Source organism: Hoplias malabaricus, chromosome X1, assembly GCF_029633855.1.
Source record: "Hoplias malabaricus isolate fHopMal1 chromosome X1, fHopMal1.hap1, whole genome shotgun sequence".
Taxonomy (NCBI): domain Eukaryota; kingdom Metazoa; phylum Chordata; class Actinopteri; order Characiformes; family Erythrinidae; genus Hoplias; species Hoplias malabaricus.
The window spans coordinates 9684586-9702298 of record NC_089818.1 but is presented as its reverse complement, the minus strand read 5'-3'; the positions used below and the strand labels follow the sequence as shown (position 1 = coordinate 9702298).

The 17713-nt window shown below is 45.5% G+C and overlaps 1 protein-coding gene across 1 annotated transcript in view; it reads left to right on the top strand.

Annotated features, from left to right (window-relative positions):
- Window positions 1-17713, top strand: part of LOC136675895 (nuclear factor of activated T-cells, cytoplasmic 1-like) — a 107024-nt gene that overhangs the window by 23013 nt on the left and 66298 nt on the right. Inside the window, exons 4-6 of the mRNA XM_066652695.1 lie at window positions 561-763; window positions 4668-4840; window positions 7801-7941. Coding sequence (XP_066508792.1) covers window positions 561-763; window positions 4668-4840; window positions 7801-7941 — 517 coding nt within the window. The remainder of the gene's footprint in view (window positions 1-560; window positions 764-4667; window positions 4841-7800; window positions 7942-17713) is intronic.

Here is a 17713-nt window from a genome sequence, read left to right as displayed (position 1 = left end):
TCACTTTAGCCTCTCGCTGCAGGTCCATAACAGCCCCTTTCCATTGAGTCAGTGTCTCAATGCATCTCCCTAGGCATCGTTTTACAGCCACTCCAAAGCTTTAATGAACAGCAAAGTGACAGGAGCCAACATCCAGCCCGTGTGCTGTAACGTAGTGTTCAGACGTTTGACGTAGAGTCTCTTTCAAAAAAAAAAAAAAAAACCCTAGATCGGGACAGGGAAAGTACTAACAAATCAGCCCGACCAAACTGGGTGAAGATTTCAGCCCTATGCAAACGCTTAAACATCCCAGGTCCCACACATCCTCTCCACACTAAAACATAATTGGACCAGAGGCCTCAAACTTTTGCATACGACTGCACATAGTGCCTTGTCTCCAGCCTGAGTGGGGTAATCCATGCTGGCATGCCTGTGCTAAGCTGCTCCGAGGCTAAAAGCTATCATTAGGAAGTCTTAGCCACGGCGTGCTGTAGTAATTACACAGCTTTAAGAGAGGGGTTCTTGAGATGGGGGCATTTTTTTGGAGGGGGCTCACCTGCTTTTCTTTGTTGTGCTGCCAGCTCTACGGCTACATGGAGAGCGAGCCCTTGACGCTGCAGCTGTTCATCGGCACGGCAGACGACCGGCTCCTGCGGCCTCACGCCTTCTACCAGGTCCACCGCATCACAGGAAAGACGGTGTCCACCGCCAGCCACGAGTCCATGCAGTCCAACACCAAAGTGCTGGAGATCCCCCTGCTGCCAGAGAACAATATGCGCGCTATGTGAGTGTTTCCCTGTCATGTGTGTCTGTGTGTGTTTGTCCCTATGTTTCTTTTTCATTTCATAAAAGCATATAACTTAATTAAAATACATAGAGGCATCTGGCGCTAACACTAGGGGAGCAGACATCCCTTAAAATGAGGGATTTCAGCTGATAACGTGGACTCAGGTGTTAAGTTGTGCCCACTCAGGGAGTATATAATCTCCATAGACATGCATGGAGTGACAGGGTAAAGGAGCCAATAACAGGCATCGTCTTGACTGAGAGAGAGACGCAGTGAGGGCAAAGGGAAGTAATGGCAATAAAACACAGGGTAGACATCAAGTGCAGGGACGTCAGAATTGCCCCGCCCCCTCATCTGAGTCTCTCCAATCACAGCGCTGGCCCCATGTTTGTGTGAGCACAAAGACAACGTTAAGTGGAGCAAAACAGACACAAGGTGCGCTGAGAAACTGGGCAATAAATGGTGAAAACAAGAACAGAGAATAAAGAAAACCGAGCAAAAACGGCTAAAACGATTCTGCTACTCACTGCTGTGCACTCAGGTCTTGGAGAACAGCGAGTGTCTCATTAACAGTTAAAGGAACAGGCGCTGAAACTGGCCATTCTGAACAGGGCTACTCAGACAGCTGGAGAATGCTGTTGTGGGGTTTGATCCTTCTGGTATTTTGACCAAAGCACATCACAGATGTTTCACTAAGACCCAGAACTGTTCCCTTGTTGAAAAGTGGTCATATGCTCTTCATATGCTCTTGTATGTTGGACCTGCTGGAAAGGTCACATGAACTCACTGAGGGTTAACTCTTGTTTGTTCCATAGAGAACACTTTAGTCAGCACCAGCCTGAAATCCAGCAAAGTAAACATCCATATCAGTCTGCCCTCAGCTTCATTTTATCATCGTAGGATGTCCCTGCAGCCCTCATTGTTCTCCTGTCTCTCCCAACCCTGCCTCGCAGTTACACTTCACTAAGTAAGAGCTGTACACTGTCTCCTCTATCCCCCATCCCCAGCTGGAGATCCAGCATCCCCAGGGCTCGTGCTCGGCATGCTGTCCAGCCTGCAGCGCTCCTGGCCGGGCTTCCCTCCTCCACAGCTCTGCTGGCACGCGTCCCAGTAGCTCGGACTAGTAGAAATAAGGCGTCAGACCCAGACTGGGTTACGTAACCGTCCTCGCCTCCAGAAGTCATGCTCCCCTCTCTTTTACTCAGTCTGTTGTCTCATTTTTCGAAAGCAAATTTATCCAAGCTGTTCGGTTGTCTGACTCTTCTGTAGCTCCAGACTTTATCTGATGGAGAGGTTTAATGCCTTAATCAAATAGTTAACATAGTTAACACAGGACAAGGTTGGAGGGAGGGGGCAGGTCCAGACGACGTGGTGATCTAGGGCTCGTGGAGGTGGTTCACTTAAATGTCAAGAGTGGTTTGGAAGTCGGGGCTTTTCTCTGGACCAAGTCTTATGCAGGAAGGTGTAGGCTGTGGTTTTTTTTAAAAGCACATGGTCTGTCTGGAGGCTTGCTGATGTGGTCTTTCCACCCAACCGTAAACAGTCTGATGCTGATAAGACCCAGGCTGGTGCTTTCTTCTCAAATCCCTCACTTTCTGTTCATCAGTCAGCAAGCTTTTTGAAGCCACTGTTGAATGACCTCCACTTGACAGTGGGGGTGGATGTATACTAGGTGAACTAATACGTTTTAAAGCTTTGAGTCTGCAATGTATAGTATGGCGATTCAAAACATTCGTGCCATATTTTGGGAACATAGTGTTGCATAGTATTAAAAATGACTATTTTAATTTTATTCAACAAAAAATAACCTAGAAACGAAGTAGTCTGAAAATGGCAAGTGAATATTGGATCCAAAATTATGTGAGTTTGGGTTTAGACGGTTTAAAGGTGGGTTAGTATCCGTGAACATAATGTGTTAACACTGCTGACACAGTGGGGTTTAAGAGCTCCAGCTGCACTGCTGTGTCTGATCCACTCGTACCAGCAAAGTACTGAGCTGAAGGCCTGAAGTAGGTACAGTGTCAAAGAGAAGTGAGAACAATGCGCTGTGCATTCACACGAGATTTGAGGCTCTCGTAGACTGTAGTATTGATTTTTGAAAGATTATAGAATAGAAAACGTGAAAAAAAACAAGCCAGGAACCTACATCCTATGGCAGGTTGAAGAGCGCCAGTGAGCATGCCCAGTGGAAAGTGTGTCCCTAATTGTTCAGTGTCCACTGCTGAGACAGATGAGGTCATTCGTTTCCCATTATTTCCCTTGTTTCTTAATTATATTGCTTAGAGCAAGCACTAACAGCGGAAAGAGCCAAGCGACGTTCAGGAGGCCAGGCGTTTATTTATTTATTTTTTTTTTTTTTCACGGAAATATCTGTCAACCCACACTGATCGTCTCGGACTTTCTTAGCCGTTATGCTCCACTGTGAAAACACCTAAGAGGCTAGTTTCACAAAACCCCATCCGAACACAGACGTAGCCTGTTTGACACATTCGTCCGAATTGATTCAATTGGCTGTGTAACAGTAAACCGGAGAACTGGGCTCTTTCTGAAACCTGTGTTGCTTGAAGCTGACATCAGACACCGTTTCTTACGTGCTTATTATGGTGTTTTCTATTTATTCGGATTTCACCCGACTGAGGAGGAAAAATAGATTTGTGTAAAACTTGACATTTACCAAGTTCCAGGAACTGGGCCCAAAAGCTCCCATGTAAAATAACTGGAATGCCAAGCCGTATCCCATATGTATTCTCTCCTCTTTAGTTTTCCTTATTTTCTACCAGCTAAGGCTTAAGTTTTATTTAATTTCTTAAATAGGCCAGCCTGAAAAGTGATGCCTTTTTCCCACTCCGAAGCCTCATGAAGGAAAATCCCCAGGAAAAAGAGTGGGCGTGCGAAAGGCACCGAAATGAAGACGACCAAAAAAAAAAAGTGGCTGCCTCCAAATGTGGCGCTAGTTAAGCTGTAAATGTTTGATCTTGAAGAAGTGTGACCCTGAACGGCACTTGAATCAGACAGTGGACCGGCGACTGCTTAATGTCCGACGCACGTCTCCTCCTGGAAATTCAAGGCCACCAGAGACCCCTCGCTCCTCCAAAGACACCAGGGAGGCAATTAAGCAAAAGGAAGGGAAGTCCCTCTTCCAGGGCGCGAGGGTTCGAGTGGCACCGAAACTTTGATCCGTTATGCATCACTTTTACAAAGCCCAGCATTGTTGGAGTGAAGGCTGAAGTCCTTCACTGGTCATGACAAAGAGCCACTGCAGGCACTGTTTCCACAAACCCTAATATAAGCAGCACAACCACGATACACGTTATATAGCTTTTGATCACATGGAACAAAATATGACATCATTTTTTTGGCTTTTTTATTTGTAACTTGAGTTACACTAATGATCAGTGCATGTCCAGTCCCTCACCCAATTAATGTCCCTCGTATTCATTCGTTGCCAACAACAAATACACACAGTAAATTGTACACACGCTTAATGCTTTCCATAAGCATCTCTTCAACAGTTGCATAATTGCTGTTAACTGACCTGTCCATGCCACAGATGCATTCTTTCTTAACAGCTGATACTGGGCTGGACAGGTTTTACACACCACTGCCAAACACATCCCACTCGGCTTAAAAGACCTCTAGGGAAGTTCTGGTATTTTTGCTCCTGGACTGTCCTCAAAACAATGGAAGGATTGCAGGGTAGTTCCCTACCTCCCTCCAAATGTTACATAGTACAGATTCTGCAGTGCTGAGCCCGGAGTAGCATTGACAGAGGCTCTATTTCCCCAATTCAAATTTGTGACAGTGATTTTTTACGTCGTGTTTTTGTGACCTGAAAACTTGAAACTCGTCATTAAATCGTGATATTGATACAGACATGAATCAACTTTGTTGGCTCCTGCAGAATCGACTGCGCTGGGATCCTGAAGCTCCGTAACTCTGACATCGAGCTGAGGAAGGGCGAGACGGACATCGGCCGGAAGAACACTCGGGTCCGGATGGTGTTCCGCGTCCACATCAACCAACCCAACGGCAGAACGGTGTCTCTCCAAGCGTCGTCCAACCCCATAGAGTGCTGTAAGTGTGTTATAACAGGATTAACAACACACACTCATACACAGAGGCATGTTCAGCAAACGCAGCAGGGGTTCAGACAAACAAAACCCAAGTCTTGAATGTTTCATATGTAGTATTTTTTAATTTCCTTTTTCTTATTTGGTTAATTTTTCAGCAAGATGTTTTGGTCTGAAGAGAAAGCAAAGCTTTAGCACTTTTTTAAAAAACAAGGAGCTGCTATATTTAACAGATTTCCATCCATCATTTCATATTATTTCCATTTTAAAATATCACAAACAATACTTCACTTTCATTTTCCCAGCACCGGAAGTAAAATAGCCTTTTTCATCTGTCCTGGAATTCTTGGAAGTACTTGGCTATTGCTGTTGCTACAGGGTCAGTGCAGGTCATTCGACATGTAGAGTACCCACCGTTAACCTCAGTGTGATTGGAACTATGAGGAACCGTCCAGTTTAGTTTGGGGGCTGATGTAATGTTTGTCAGAGTTACACAAATGAGAGCATGACTTTCTCGCTTGAGGTGTGATGATGTTATTCCATAAATCTACACCCAATACGATCAGCTCATTCTGCATTCGGGGCAAACAGATGGACTGTACTCCCACCTTTGTCACTTATTAAAACGTCTGGTTTAAGGTTAATGAGCCAAACTCCTGATGACAAACGAAGGAACTGGATTCCGCGCTCACTTTGACGTAACCCACACTTCTGACTCTTTTGGCTGCGAAAACTGCTGAAACGATCAAGCTCCAAGCCTCAAGCTTCTACACAAAAAAAACCCAGAAGACACAGCTGGTGTTGAAAAGTGTGACTCATCACAATCAGCTCCCTGATGAAGATGAGGCGTGACAGGGAGGCCAGAAGTGCTTAATGGGCAAATAGTGACTATAAACATATTGATATGACCAATGAGTTTAAGATTGATCCCTTCGCTGGTATTTATAGCAGGGGCAGGTTTAATGTGGGTTTAATAGCCATCGCGCTAATAGAAGCCGAAGGAGGTGAGGGGGGAGTTAAGTAGAAGAGAGAGTTGACGTTCTATATTGGGAAGAGGCCTAGAGTCCCAAGGGCAGATGGGAATCAGGTTGTCCAGATGTCTTCTTCAGTGTTTTAAGCACATTCCAAAATATGAAGAGACTACAGGTCCATGTTGTGGGGTTAGGGGTCCAGAGCCCCCTGCAAACTGGAAAATCTGCACCACAGATTTTGGCCATCGCCATGGTTTTACTGTACCTTTACTGTAAAATGTGGGTTAAGAACAGGCAACATGTAGGTCATGGTTAAATATTAAAAAAAATCCCTACTATGGGCCACTGAGTGTCAAGAGTGTGGTGTGTTCTCCCTGTGTCTGTGGGGGTTTCCTCTGGATGGTTTTATTTATGTATTTATTTATTTATTTATTTTTTTTTTCCCCACTGTTCAAACATATGTCGGAAGATGGATTGGTTTTCTGAAATTGTCCACAGGTGTGAGTGACAGGGTGAGTGTGTGACACTGTCCACTGGAGGTGTGAGTGACTGGGTGAGTGTGTGAGTGAATGGGTGAGTGCCTGAAGATGGATTGGTTTTCTGAAATTGTCTACAGGTGTGAGTGAGTGGGTGAGTGACAGGGTGAGTGTGTGGCACTGTCCACTGGAAGTGTGAGTGACTGGGTGAGTGTGTGAGTGAATGGGTGAGTGCCTGAGTGCCTGAAGATGGATTGGTTTTCTGAAATTGTCCACAGGTGTGAGTGACAGGGTGACTGGGTGAGTGACAGGGTGAGTGTGTGACACTGTCCACTGGAGGTGTGAGTGACTGGGTGAGTGTGTGAGTGAATGGGTGAGTGCCTGAGTGCCTGAAGATGGATTGGTTTTCTGAAATTGTCCACAGGTGTGAGTGAGTGGGTGAGTGACAGGGTGAGTGTGTAACACTGTCCACTGGAAGTGTGAGTGACTGGGTGAGTGTGTGAGTGAATGGGTGAGTGCCTGAGTGCCTGAAGATGGATTGGTTTTCTGAAATTGTCCACAGGTGTGTGTGACACTGTCCACAGGTGTGAGTGAATGGGTTATTTTGTGAGTGTGTGATGCCCTATGATGGACTGGGTGTGTTCCTGCTGTGCACCTAATGATTCTGGGTAGGTTCCGAACCCTATGTGACCAAGAAAAGAGGATGAAGTGATTGAAGAAAATGAATGAATGAATAAACTGGGAATACAGAATGAGTTGCATTGTCTGCATTTCTGGGTTTTTAAATGTATTCTGCGTCGTCTGCTGGGCTTTGCATCTCGTCTGCGGCTTCTGCAAAACTCGCAAATAATTCTGATTTCAGTTCTGAATGGAACCAGAAGGGAAAAGTGTCGATGAGGAAGTTATAACTGGGAATTATTCATTATAAGATTTGTCAGTGGCTCAGCAGTGGTCATGCGGCAGCTTGAATTATATCGTCGTGTTGCGTGGCCAGTTGGACACACCTATACACCGTATAAAATGGTTTAATGCCCCTGGTCAAGTTGCGTGTTCTCCTCTACGGAGAATGTTCATTTCCTGGGGTTCACATGTTGGGAAACAAATAGAGTATAAATTGTGGCCTGTGGGGAAGTGTTGGCACATTTTATATTTTCTGTGTCATTGTTTTGTGTGTGTTATACTCTGGCAACTACAGCTTGCAGTAAAATATCATATTAAAAATAGCATGTTAATTATTTTCCCTCATAAAAAGACGGAATTTGATCGAGTGTGTTCAGACGTTTGCCTCTGAATGTAGGCATTTTTTCTCTAAGCTCCCTGGAGACTTTCAAGGCCTGTGCTAGTTTATTATCCTTAGTTTTGAAGAATAAATTGCTTTATTATGCTTATACTTAATCGATTTTATTAGCTGGAGCTTTCTTGAAGACCTGACTGGTTCTCAAAATAATCAGTAGCTCAGAAGATTAATAATCTAATAAATAGCAAGGCTTTTCTGACTTTTCTCTTCCCCTGCGCAGCCCAGCGCTCGGCCCAGGAGCTGCCCCTGGTGGAGAAGCAAAGCCTGGACAGCTACCCGGCCACCGGAGGCAAGAGGATGCTCCTGAGCGGCCATAACTTCCTGCCCGACTCCAAGGTCATGTTCGTGGAGAAAGCCCAAGGTGAGCCTTTCGCGTCCCGTCTCTCACCCCCACTTTTTCAGTTTCCTTTCATTTTCTTCCTCACTTTCACTCTCGCACTAGTTTTTTATGGTCTTTCCCTCTCCATCCCTCTCTCCTTCTTCTTCTCCCTCAGCCTCCCCGTCAAAATAGAGCCCAGCCGGCCAGGCCGCCCATGTGGAGTGCATTAAGACACTATATTTTTAACCAAAACGTATTTACATTTGCAGAAGTTTCCATTGCCTGTTCTCTGACGCTCAGCCGCAAGTTAAGGAATGAATCACAAACGGGGCATGTGCAACCTCTCTCTCTCACTCTCACTCTCTTCCCCCCACTCTCTCTTGCAGACTTGCAGACTCATTTTCTCCTTCGCAGCCGCTTTCACCATTTTTTCCTCCATCTCTCGTTTTCTTCCACAGAAATAATAGATCTCTCTATTATTTCAATCACCTCGTGTGTCTGCTGGAATATGTTCGTTTTCAGACATCTCCGGCTGGGGTGGAAAAACAGCGGTCTGTTGGTGTTTGAGGGCTACAAGCGGTCTTTTCCTTGATTGAGTTTGGAAAGCAAACTTCTGTTTATAACCTTCTGGAACTGTATTCGCTGTGCGGCGTTTATACAAAACAGTGTGAGATGCATCACAGGGCTTCACACATACTTCACATATTCACCAACTTGTAACTTGTATGTAAATAACTTGTGCTTGAAATTAAACAAACGAAGGTCTCGGATTTTGCTACAGACCTGTGGTGATCTATAATAATAATAATAATAATTAAACTAATAATGATACATTTTATTTTATGCATAAATAAAATCAGAGGAAACAAATGTGCATAACACTTTAGGGCAATAAATTTATATTCATTCATTCATTATCTGTAACCCTTATCCAGTTCAGGGTCGCGGTGGGTCCAGAGCCTACCTGGAATCATTGGGTGCAAGGTGGGAATGCACCCTGGAGGGGGCGCAAGTCCTTCACAGGGCGACACAGACACACACACTCACACCTACGGACACTTTTGAGTCGCCAATCCACCTACCAACGTGTGTTTTTGGACTGTGGGAGGAAACTGGAGCACCTGGAGGAAACCCACACAGACACAGGGAGAACACACCACACTCCACAGACAGTCACCCGGAGGAAACCCACGCAGACACAGGGAGAACACACCACACTCCTCACAGACAGTCACCCGGAGCGGGAATCGAACCCACAACCTCCAGGCCCCTGGAGCTGTGTTACTGCGACACCACCTGCTGCACCACTGTGCCGCATAAATTTATGTTCCTTTAATAAAATGAAATACAATACAATAAAATAACACTAACTCATATTAAACGGCAGAACTGGAAAACTGGTCCAAAATGTAGATGTTCGCATTTATGTTTGTGGCCGTGACTTTCTTACACTTCACCATCAGTCACTAGATACATTTTAAACAATTTTTATCAGTGGAGCAGGGGTTGATCCCTCATCCTTAAACAGCTTTATGTCAGCCTAGCGTAGCCTCTGACTGCGTAGCCCCCCCCCCCCCCCCAATCTCCCCCAGCCCTCCGAACCTGGCTATTCGCTGCTGCAAGCTACAGACGCTCACTGAGAAATCCGCCTGGAAGTCATGCAGCATTTTACAGTATTTTCCTTGGCATCCACCACCTCAGGCTCTTCCTAATGAATATGAATGCGTCTGCTGCTCCTCTCTCCATGGGGTTCCGTGGTCTTTGGGGTAAACGTTTTACTTGACTTGGACCTCTGCCCGTCCCTAAGAGAGGAGGTGTAGCGAGCCGTTGCATTAAACACTAATGAATTAAGATGGATTGTAGCTGAAAACAATGATCTTTCCTCAAAGGAAGACGTATACGTACCATAGGTCCATCTATCTGTTCTGCTCCAGGACCTCGGTTTAGGAAAGCTGCCTCAGAAGCAAATGGAAAAACCATCTGTCTGTGATTTGGTGAAAGCTTTCGCTGTGTGTTGTCAGTGTCTGTGTGCAACGTCTTGACACAGTTCTTGACACAACTCGGGGTCAAGGCTTATCTCTTGGTAACCTCTGAACTTGAAGCTTTCAGTGACAGTGACTGAATTGCTGAAATAGTATGCTAAAATAGATGAATCTGATTCACACCATTTCTACGGGGAACAACATATTGCAAAGCTTGGTTTACCTCCCAAAGTATGCTCTAAAACTTTGGCATCATGGAATTATCATTCATTCATTCATTATCTGTAACCCTTATCCAGTTCAGGGTCGCGGTGGGTCCAGAGCCTACCTGGAATCATTGGGCGCAAGGCGGGAATACACCCTGGAGGGGGCGCCAGTCCTTCACAGGGCAACACACACACATTCACTCACACACTCACACCTACGGACACTTTGAGTCGCCAATCCACCTACCAACGTGTGTTTTTGGACTGTGGGAGGAAACCGGAGCACCCCGAGGAAACCCACGCAGACACAGGGAGAATACACCACACTCCTCACAGACAGCCACGCGGAGGAAACCCATGCAGACACAGGGAGAACACACCACACTCCTCACAGACAGTCACCCGGAGGAAACCCACACAGACACAGGGAGAACACACCACACTCCTCACAGACAGTCACCCGGAGGAAACCCACGCAGACACAGGGAGAACACACCACACTCCTCACAGACAGTCACCCGGAGGAAACCCACGCAGACACAGGGAGAACACACCACACTCCTCACAGACAGTCACCCGGAGGAAACCCACGCAGACACAGGGAGAACACACCACACTCCTCACAGACAGTCACCCGGAGCGGGAATCGAACCCACAACCTCCAGGTCCCCGGAGCTGTGTGACTGTGACCCCATTATGGAATTAAATAGTCTTTTTGAATAATTCAGATTTAGTTCATAGTTGCAATAGATTAGAGTTCAGAAATACCATAATACACTTTTTGAAAAAAAAACATTTTACTATGAGTGTCTGTATAATTTGAGTCAGAAAGTGGGTGTTCAATTAGGGTTTAAAGACACTAAGGGTTTCAGTCAGAGTTTAATATCCCATGACAAAGAAGAGTCATAAATGGTACTTTTCCACTGCATGGTACCTACACTACTCTACTCGACTTGGCTTTTTTTGCTTTTTCAGTAGGCAAACTTGGTACCTCGAACCAGTTACTTGTTTTAGTCCCTGCTCTCTCTTGGTTCCAGGCGAGCAGAGTAGGGACTGAACCGTAACGTGAAAACCTTGCAGAGCGCTGAGTCATCACTCTACGCCCCACAATGCAGACATCCAGCACAAACTCGACATCTGTCCAAACTCCAAGCTACAGCAGAGATCACCTTTGTTTTTTGTCCGACTCACAACGGATTTTACGCCACAGTCTTTCGAAGAGTTTCAAAAGCTACTTGGATTGGTGGCCGACAGAAGAATCCAGCGAGAGCTGATCTATCTGAACTGATGCTCAGGGCTGTGTTCAGTCCCAAATAACAACAACAACATGAATACATGATGAGTAAGCAAGCCTTAATATCACTGCTGACACAGTTGTTTTTTCCAAAGCCAGCTATTTCCTGTTATAGATGAGGTTTTGTCACGTCACCAGCTACATTTCACAGTGCAAGGGACCAGGGACCACGTACCAAATAGTGAGTAGAGCAGAGTACAGTCAGGTAGTGTAGGTACCATGCAGTGGAAAAGTCCCAGGAGTGTCTTTAGGTTTTCTTTAAGGACAGAAGTTCATGGCGAGCTGTATTTGATGGTTGAATGGCTTGAGGTACAGAACGGCCTTTGACTGTTGACCATCGTGTTGGGAAGGAGTAGGGATGTCCATTCTGTTATGCCAGCTGCTGTTTGGATAAATGTTTGTCCAGTTGGGCGAGAACTTTCCTACCAAGAGGCAGCAAAGCCAGTCTGATGTCTGTTACATTGGTACGGTTTCAAACTAACAACCTCACAGTAAGAGCTTAGACTTATTTAACTCTGCCCATCACGAGCAGTTCCTGGGTCTTATTTTTCATACTATGATTCAAGACATACCTACCATTTCAGAAGGATTTCATGAGCATGAGTTGAAATATGTCATTTTGGACCCTCAAGTCTGGTTTGTGCTTGGATGTGTCAGGCAGTAGGACCCTGAGGTGAGGTGCTATGTGTGCAATATCCGTCATGCGGTGAGACCTGATGTGGGGCTTCCCCTCGACTGGTACAAGGTTTGGATTTCACAGCAGGCCTGCATGTGCCACACACACAAACACACTCACGGTTGTTTTTATTTAAGGTCAGGGTTACATCCAGTATCTTCCATGTGTGTGGGTGTATCTGATTAGAATATGGGTGCGATCAGGCTTTCACTTTCCAAAGTGTTTACCAGAGCTTTTTAAAAAGCACTTTTATGAAGTCAGGAGCATTTTGTTGGTAGCTTAGGCTTTTTTCTCTGATTTTCCCAGCTGTATTTGTCTTGAAAATGTAGAAAAATAAGCACACACACACACACACACAGCCCACAGCTGCCTTTAAACACACCAGCGCCTCATACCCTCTGACACGTTATCCATCGGCCTCAGAGTGAGCTATTTGTGTGGCGGCAGGCTCTGCATGTGAACTCAACCCTGATTGGATGAGAAGGAGAAAAAGGGAATCCCCGAGAGAAGAGAAACCCTCTCTCTCTCTCTCTCTCTTTCTCTGTACAGACCAGTTAACAGATTGGTGTGGACTTGTGTGTTTTCACAGAGCCAGCAGCACTTCTGTTATTGCCATCGCACACAGTTTATTTTCCCCCTCTCTGCGGCCTCCAGAGAGACACTTCCGGGGAGGTGCATGATGGGAAGGGATTCCGCTCATGCCTCTCTGGCCGTTGCGTCTGTCTGTCCCTCTCTCTGTCCGCCTGCTCTCCCACTCTCCAGACTTATGTAAGGCCTGTCAAGCCTTTTTCCCCCATTCCACACAGTCCCAAACCTCTGCTCGCGTAAAAGCTCGTCTCCTGTCTGGAGGAGGAATTCCTCTTTTCCAGGTGGTCTTCTGTGGGGGAATAGGGATGAGCTAGTAGGAGGAGAAGAATTTTAACTCGTACACACACTCAAGTCCACTTGAGTCACTGGGCTGGATAGAGCACTGCTGTTATTCCAGTGCAAGGCCTTGGGCTACATGCCTAACTTTACAGTAATTTGCAAATAAAATATGAATTTACAACAGGACTGACTTCAGATTTAGCTTTGACACTGGTACAGTTAACAGTTAGCGATACCCTCGATTTAGAGTCAGTTCCACGTTACATTTTGTTGATTATTTAGAACATAAGTCAATATTACCCACATTTTGAGCAGGAATAGAGCAACATCTTCAGCTCCATTCATGCTTTTCAACATTCAGAGCTCTCTCCACCATCCAAACACCTCCAGATGCTGTAGCTAAGCCGTGGCTGAAACCAATTTCAGACTGTGGCAACTTAGCCCTGGCTCTGTAAATAGGAAACAAACTATGTCCAAACACTGTGCCTTTTTCCCCCCAGTGTGTAAACAATATGGAAAGCTAGACACATACTCTGAATGGTATGGGATTAAAATCTTTAATAGAAACTATTTCTTTTAAATACGGCAGCAAAAGAATATGGAATAGATTCATGCAAATGAAAATTTTCGTAGCATAGAGTCTAAAGTATAAAACGCACACACAAAGGGGCCAATCTCTCAAGCACTGAGTGGGTTCCTTTCTTTGCCGTTCAGAGCTGGTTAGCCACGGCTGCTTGAGCTGCAAGTGTGAGGCTCTTTACCGCAGCCGCCTTGAAAAGCCGAGGAGCCGCACTGGCTTTCCGAGGAGGCTTCCAATAAACACCTCTTTCAAAATTCCAGCCTTTATTTAAATAGCAACAGATGGCCTCCCTCGCTCACGTGTTCGACCAATTAGAAAATAAGGTCCACACATCGCAGGCAGCATTCAGAGTCCTGGCATTTCACCTGATTCAGATCAACTGAGAGCGTAAGTGAATGGAACATTAATGTGGTGAATGAATATTAAAGGAATTGCCACGTTCGAGCTCTCTTCAGTGTGAGGGGTGTGTGTGTGTGTGTGTGTGTGTGTGTGTGTGTACACTTGTATGTCTGGTGAATTATTTTTATTTTTATTTTTTGTTTGTTTGTTTTTTTTGTTTGTTTGGTTTGCGATGCTCAGTTTCCACATACGGACTGTCAGAGGGAATGAGACCTTTTAACACATTAAATCAAACTGTTTTACTCAAAATAAATTGGGGAAAATTCAGTTTGTGAGGATAGGAGCTCTAATTGAAAAACTTTTATTAAAATAGCACCGTCTCCTTCGATCGCTCACTCTGTGTGTCTGTGTGTTCCCTTTCCCCAAGAGCAGGACAGGCTCCTTAGATGAGCCACTTCGGGAAATATTGTCCCCAGAAAAATAATTACATTCGCTTCTCAAATGCCACACTCGTCCCCTGACGGTTTCGCTGAAGGACTGATGCAAGCGCTGGGGGTGGAATGGGGGGTATCAGTCCAATAGAATAAAAATATAGTGTGCAGCATGTGTGTTTGTGGTTTGTATGGGTGTGTGGCTTTTTACCTGTGCATGCATAAAGTGTGTGTGTTTGAGCATTTGGCTAGCCTCCGGGCCTGTTTGTGTCTTAAGTAGGAAGTGTTTTCAGTGACTCAGCTGCGAGGGATTCCCTCCAGAGGGGCAAATAGGAACAGTAGGAACAGACCAGTCTTTCAGGAATACATTCACTCACACACACACACACACACACACTGACATAAACAGGCTGCTATAATGAGAAATTTGCCCTTGTTTGTGCCCTTACTCCAAATAACTGTCCCCCTCTGGCTGCAGTTACAGCCTCTGCTCTTTAGGGAGGACTTCAATAGATGCCAGAACATTGCTGTGAAGATTTGACGGCAGACACAGAGCATGAGTGAGGTCACCGATGTCAGATGATTGGTTCTGGATCACAAACGCTACTCCAGCTCATGGCAGAGGTAGTGGACGGAGCTCTCTCCTGAGAATGCGAGTCCACAGCACAGTGTCTGGGAGGCTCTTGCTGGTGCTTGGCACTGACCATGGAGATTTTCCCAGCTGTGTGTGCACAGCTGTCTGTGATCAAAGTGGGTGCACCTTAAAAGCTTGAATTCACCCATTATAAAGGGGGGTACAAACTTGTGGAAGTATAGTGTATAGTGGTTGTGTGTTAAAATAGAAGACGTTTTCGTTCTGAAACTTTTCCACTGGGTTTAGTGGAGCTGTCTGCTTGCATTTCTGAAGAGCTCTCCTTCTCTCTATCTCTCTCTCCCCTCCTTTCTCTTTCTTTCTCTCTCTCACTCTTTCTCTCTTTCTTTTTCTCTCTCCTGTTATTTTTACTGTGTGTGTGCTCTTATGGGTGTGTGAGTAAGTTTTTCTTTTTTTTTTTTTTTTTCTCCCCTTTTAGCTTTGGCAGGACAACAAGTAGGCATACCTGGCACACCTCATGGATTGAATGTGTGTGTGTGTTGGGGAAAGCCTGTGCTCTGACTCAGAGGGGAGGGAATTCCCTCATGACTATGATGGCTTTTACATCTGGTCCGATTGGAGCAGTGCCTGGATCTGCACAGCACTGCTGGGATATCACTGCCTCTCTCCTTTTCTCTTTCTCTCCATCTCTCTCTCTCTGTTTTCTTGCTTCTATTTTCTCTTCTCTCTCTCCTTTTCTCTTCTCTCTTGAGTTTGATTTGTTTCACTCATAGCTTCCTACCTTTTTTTTCTCCTCCTTTTCTCCTCTCTTCGATTATACTGTTCTTTTCTGGTCTATTTCTCTTTCTTTTCCTCTCCTGTTCTTCCTCTTATTCCTTTCTTTCTCCACCTTACACTCTTTTAAAGCTTTTTTGTTGTATTTTGCTGTCTCTCCCTTTCTCCCTCTCTCTTGCTTTTCTAGACCTCTCTCGCTCCAGTCCCGGTTCTGTCAGGGCAGGTATATAGCAGTTCCTCTATTAGTAATCCAGTCTCATCAGCCTGACACAGCTGGCTGCAGCTGCCCACACAACAGCTCTCCAGTCCAAACAGTTGTGTTCAACAGCAAAGTCGGTTTATAGGCAGAGGCAAAGCAGAAGGAAAAGAAGGCTGGATTATTTTCATTGAGTGCCTGTGTAATTAAGAGGTGAATCATATTTTCCACCCCTCCAAGCGCTTGTGTGAACATTCCTTGGCCCTCGGCGGCTGTTGTGTTGCTGCTGTCAGTGCCCTCTGTGGCTGATGGTCACAATCCTCCTGGCTTCTCCTTTATTTATTATTATTTTTGTTTATAGAAAGCTCATACGTCTTTTAAACTGCTTAACACGCTCGGAGGAGAGCACTAACTACCGAGCTCTGTCACGTTAGATAACAGAAACCAAGAAGAAAGAGAGAAAGAGAGAGAGAGAGGACCATCCTACCAGCTCAGAATGCAGCTACTTGACTCTCTTGGGCCCCAGGCCTCTGATGGCTATGGCATCACCTTCTCAGCTAATTTTCAGAGGTGAAAGGGGTCAGAGGTGGTCTCCTGGGGCTAACGTGTTATAGCTGTTAAACCTAAGGGTCACATTAAGCAGATTGGACACCTACATGGACGTTTAACCCCAAACCATCCATTTTGCATTCACCAATATGGAGTCACAGGGCGGCCAATCAGAAAGGAGGTAATTTACATATAGTCTTGAGGTCACAGTGACAAAATCCAGCTCTGATCAGCTAAGTGCTTGGCCTGTATTGAGTACAGTGGGTCTGAAAGGATGCAGGACTTGGGTGGTCTCCTACCCTCCTCCAAAAGTTACATAGTGCAGTTTCTGCAGTGTTGAGCACATAGTAGCAACAACAGAGGTTCAGTTCTTCCAATTACAGGTCTGTGAAGCATCACAGTGATAATGAAGCTGTGATTTGAAGCTGTGACACTTGCTATATTCTATTATTTAAATGTAAATAACTACACAGTAATCTTGAGTAGCCAAGTGAGGACAGTTTTCATCTTCTCTCTGTGTGTGTGTGTGTGTGTGTGTGTGTGTTCCTGGGCTTCTGATAACTATAGAGATGTATCCCCTTTCTCTCTGTGTGTGAGTGTGTGTGACAGAGCAGCGTTTGAGGTGTGTGTGGGCGTGTGGCTTGGGGATGTCAGGGGCGTAGGCAGGAACAGAAGCCTTTTGCAGATGTTGCAAGGGAGCGTATGGAAAGTTTTTGCGGTTATCAGTCCTACGGCTGCTCTGTCTGACATGAGAAGGTATGCCACATATGTGGCTCGTGGCCAACTCTTCTGGGGGAGAAAAACAAAGGGGAGGAAAGGGGCGATTAAAAGCTCTTTCTTGTTGTTTTCGTTTTATCGTGCAAAGCAATTTTCCTGACTACAGGGGCCTCTGTAAAAAATGGTGTGTGTGTGTGTGTGTGTGTGTGTGTGTGTGTGTGTGTGTGTGTGTGTGTGTGTGTGTGTGTGTGTGTGTGTGTGTGTGTGTGTGTGTGTGTGTGTGTGTGTGTGTGTGTGTGTGTGTGTGTGTGTGTGTGTGTGTGTGTGTGTGTGTGTGTGTGTGTGTGTGTGTGTGTGTGTGTGTGTGTGTGTGTGTGTGTGTGTGTGTGTGTGTGTGTGTGTGTGTGTGTGTGTGTGTGTGTGTGTGTGTGTGTGTGTGTGTGTGTGTGTGTGTGTGTGTGTGTGTGTGTGTGTGTGTGTGTGTGTGTGTGTGTGTGTGAGAAAAAAAACACCAATAGAGAGAAACAGAGGGTGAAGGGAGAAAATAAAAAACGAGAGCGAGATAATGAGGAAAAGAAGGAGAGGGAGACAGAATGAGAGAGAGAGAAGGG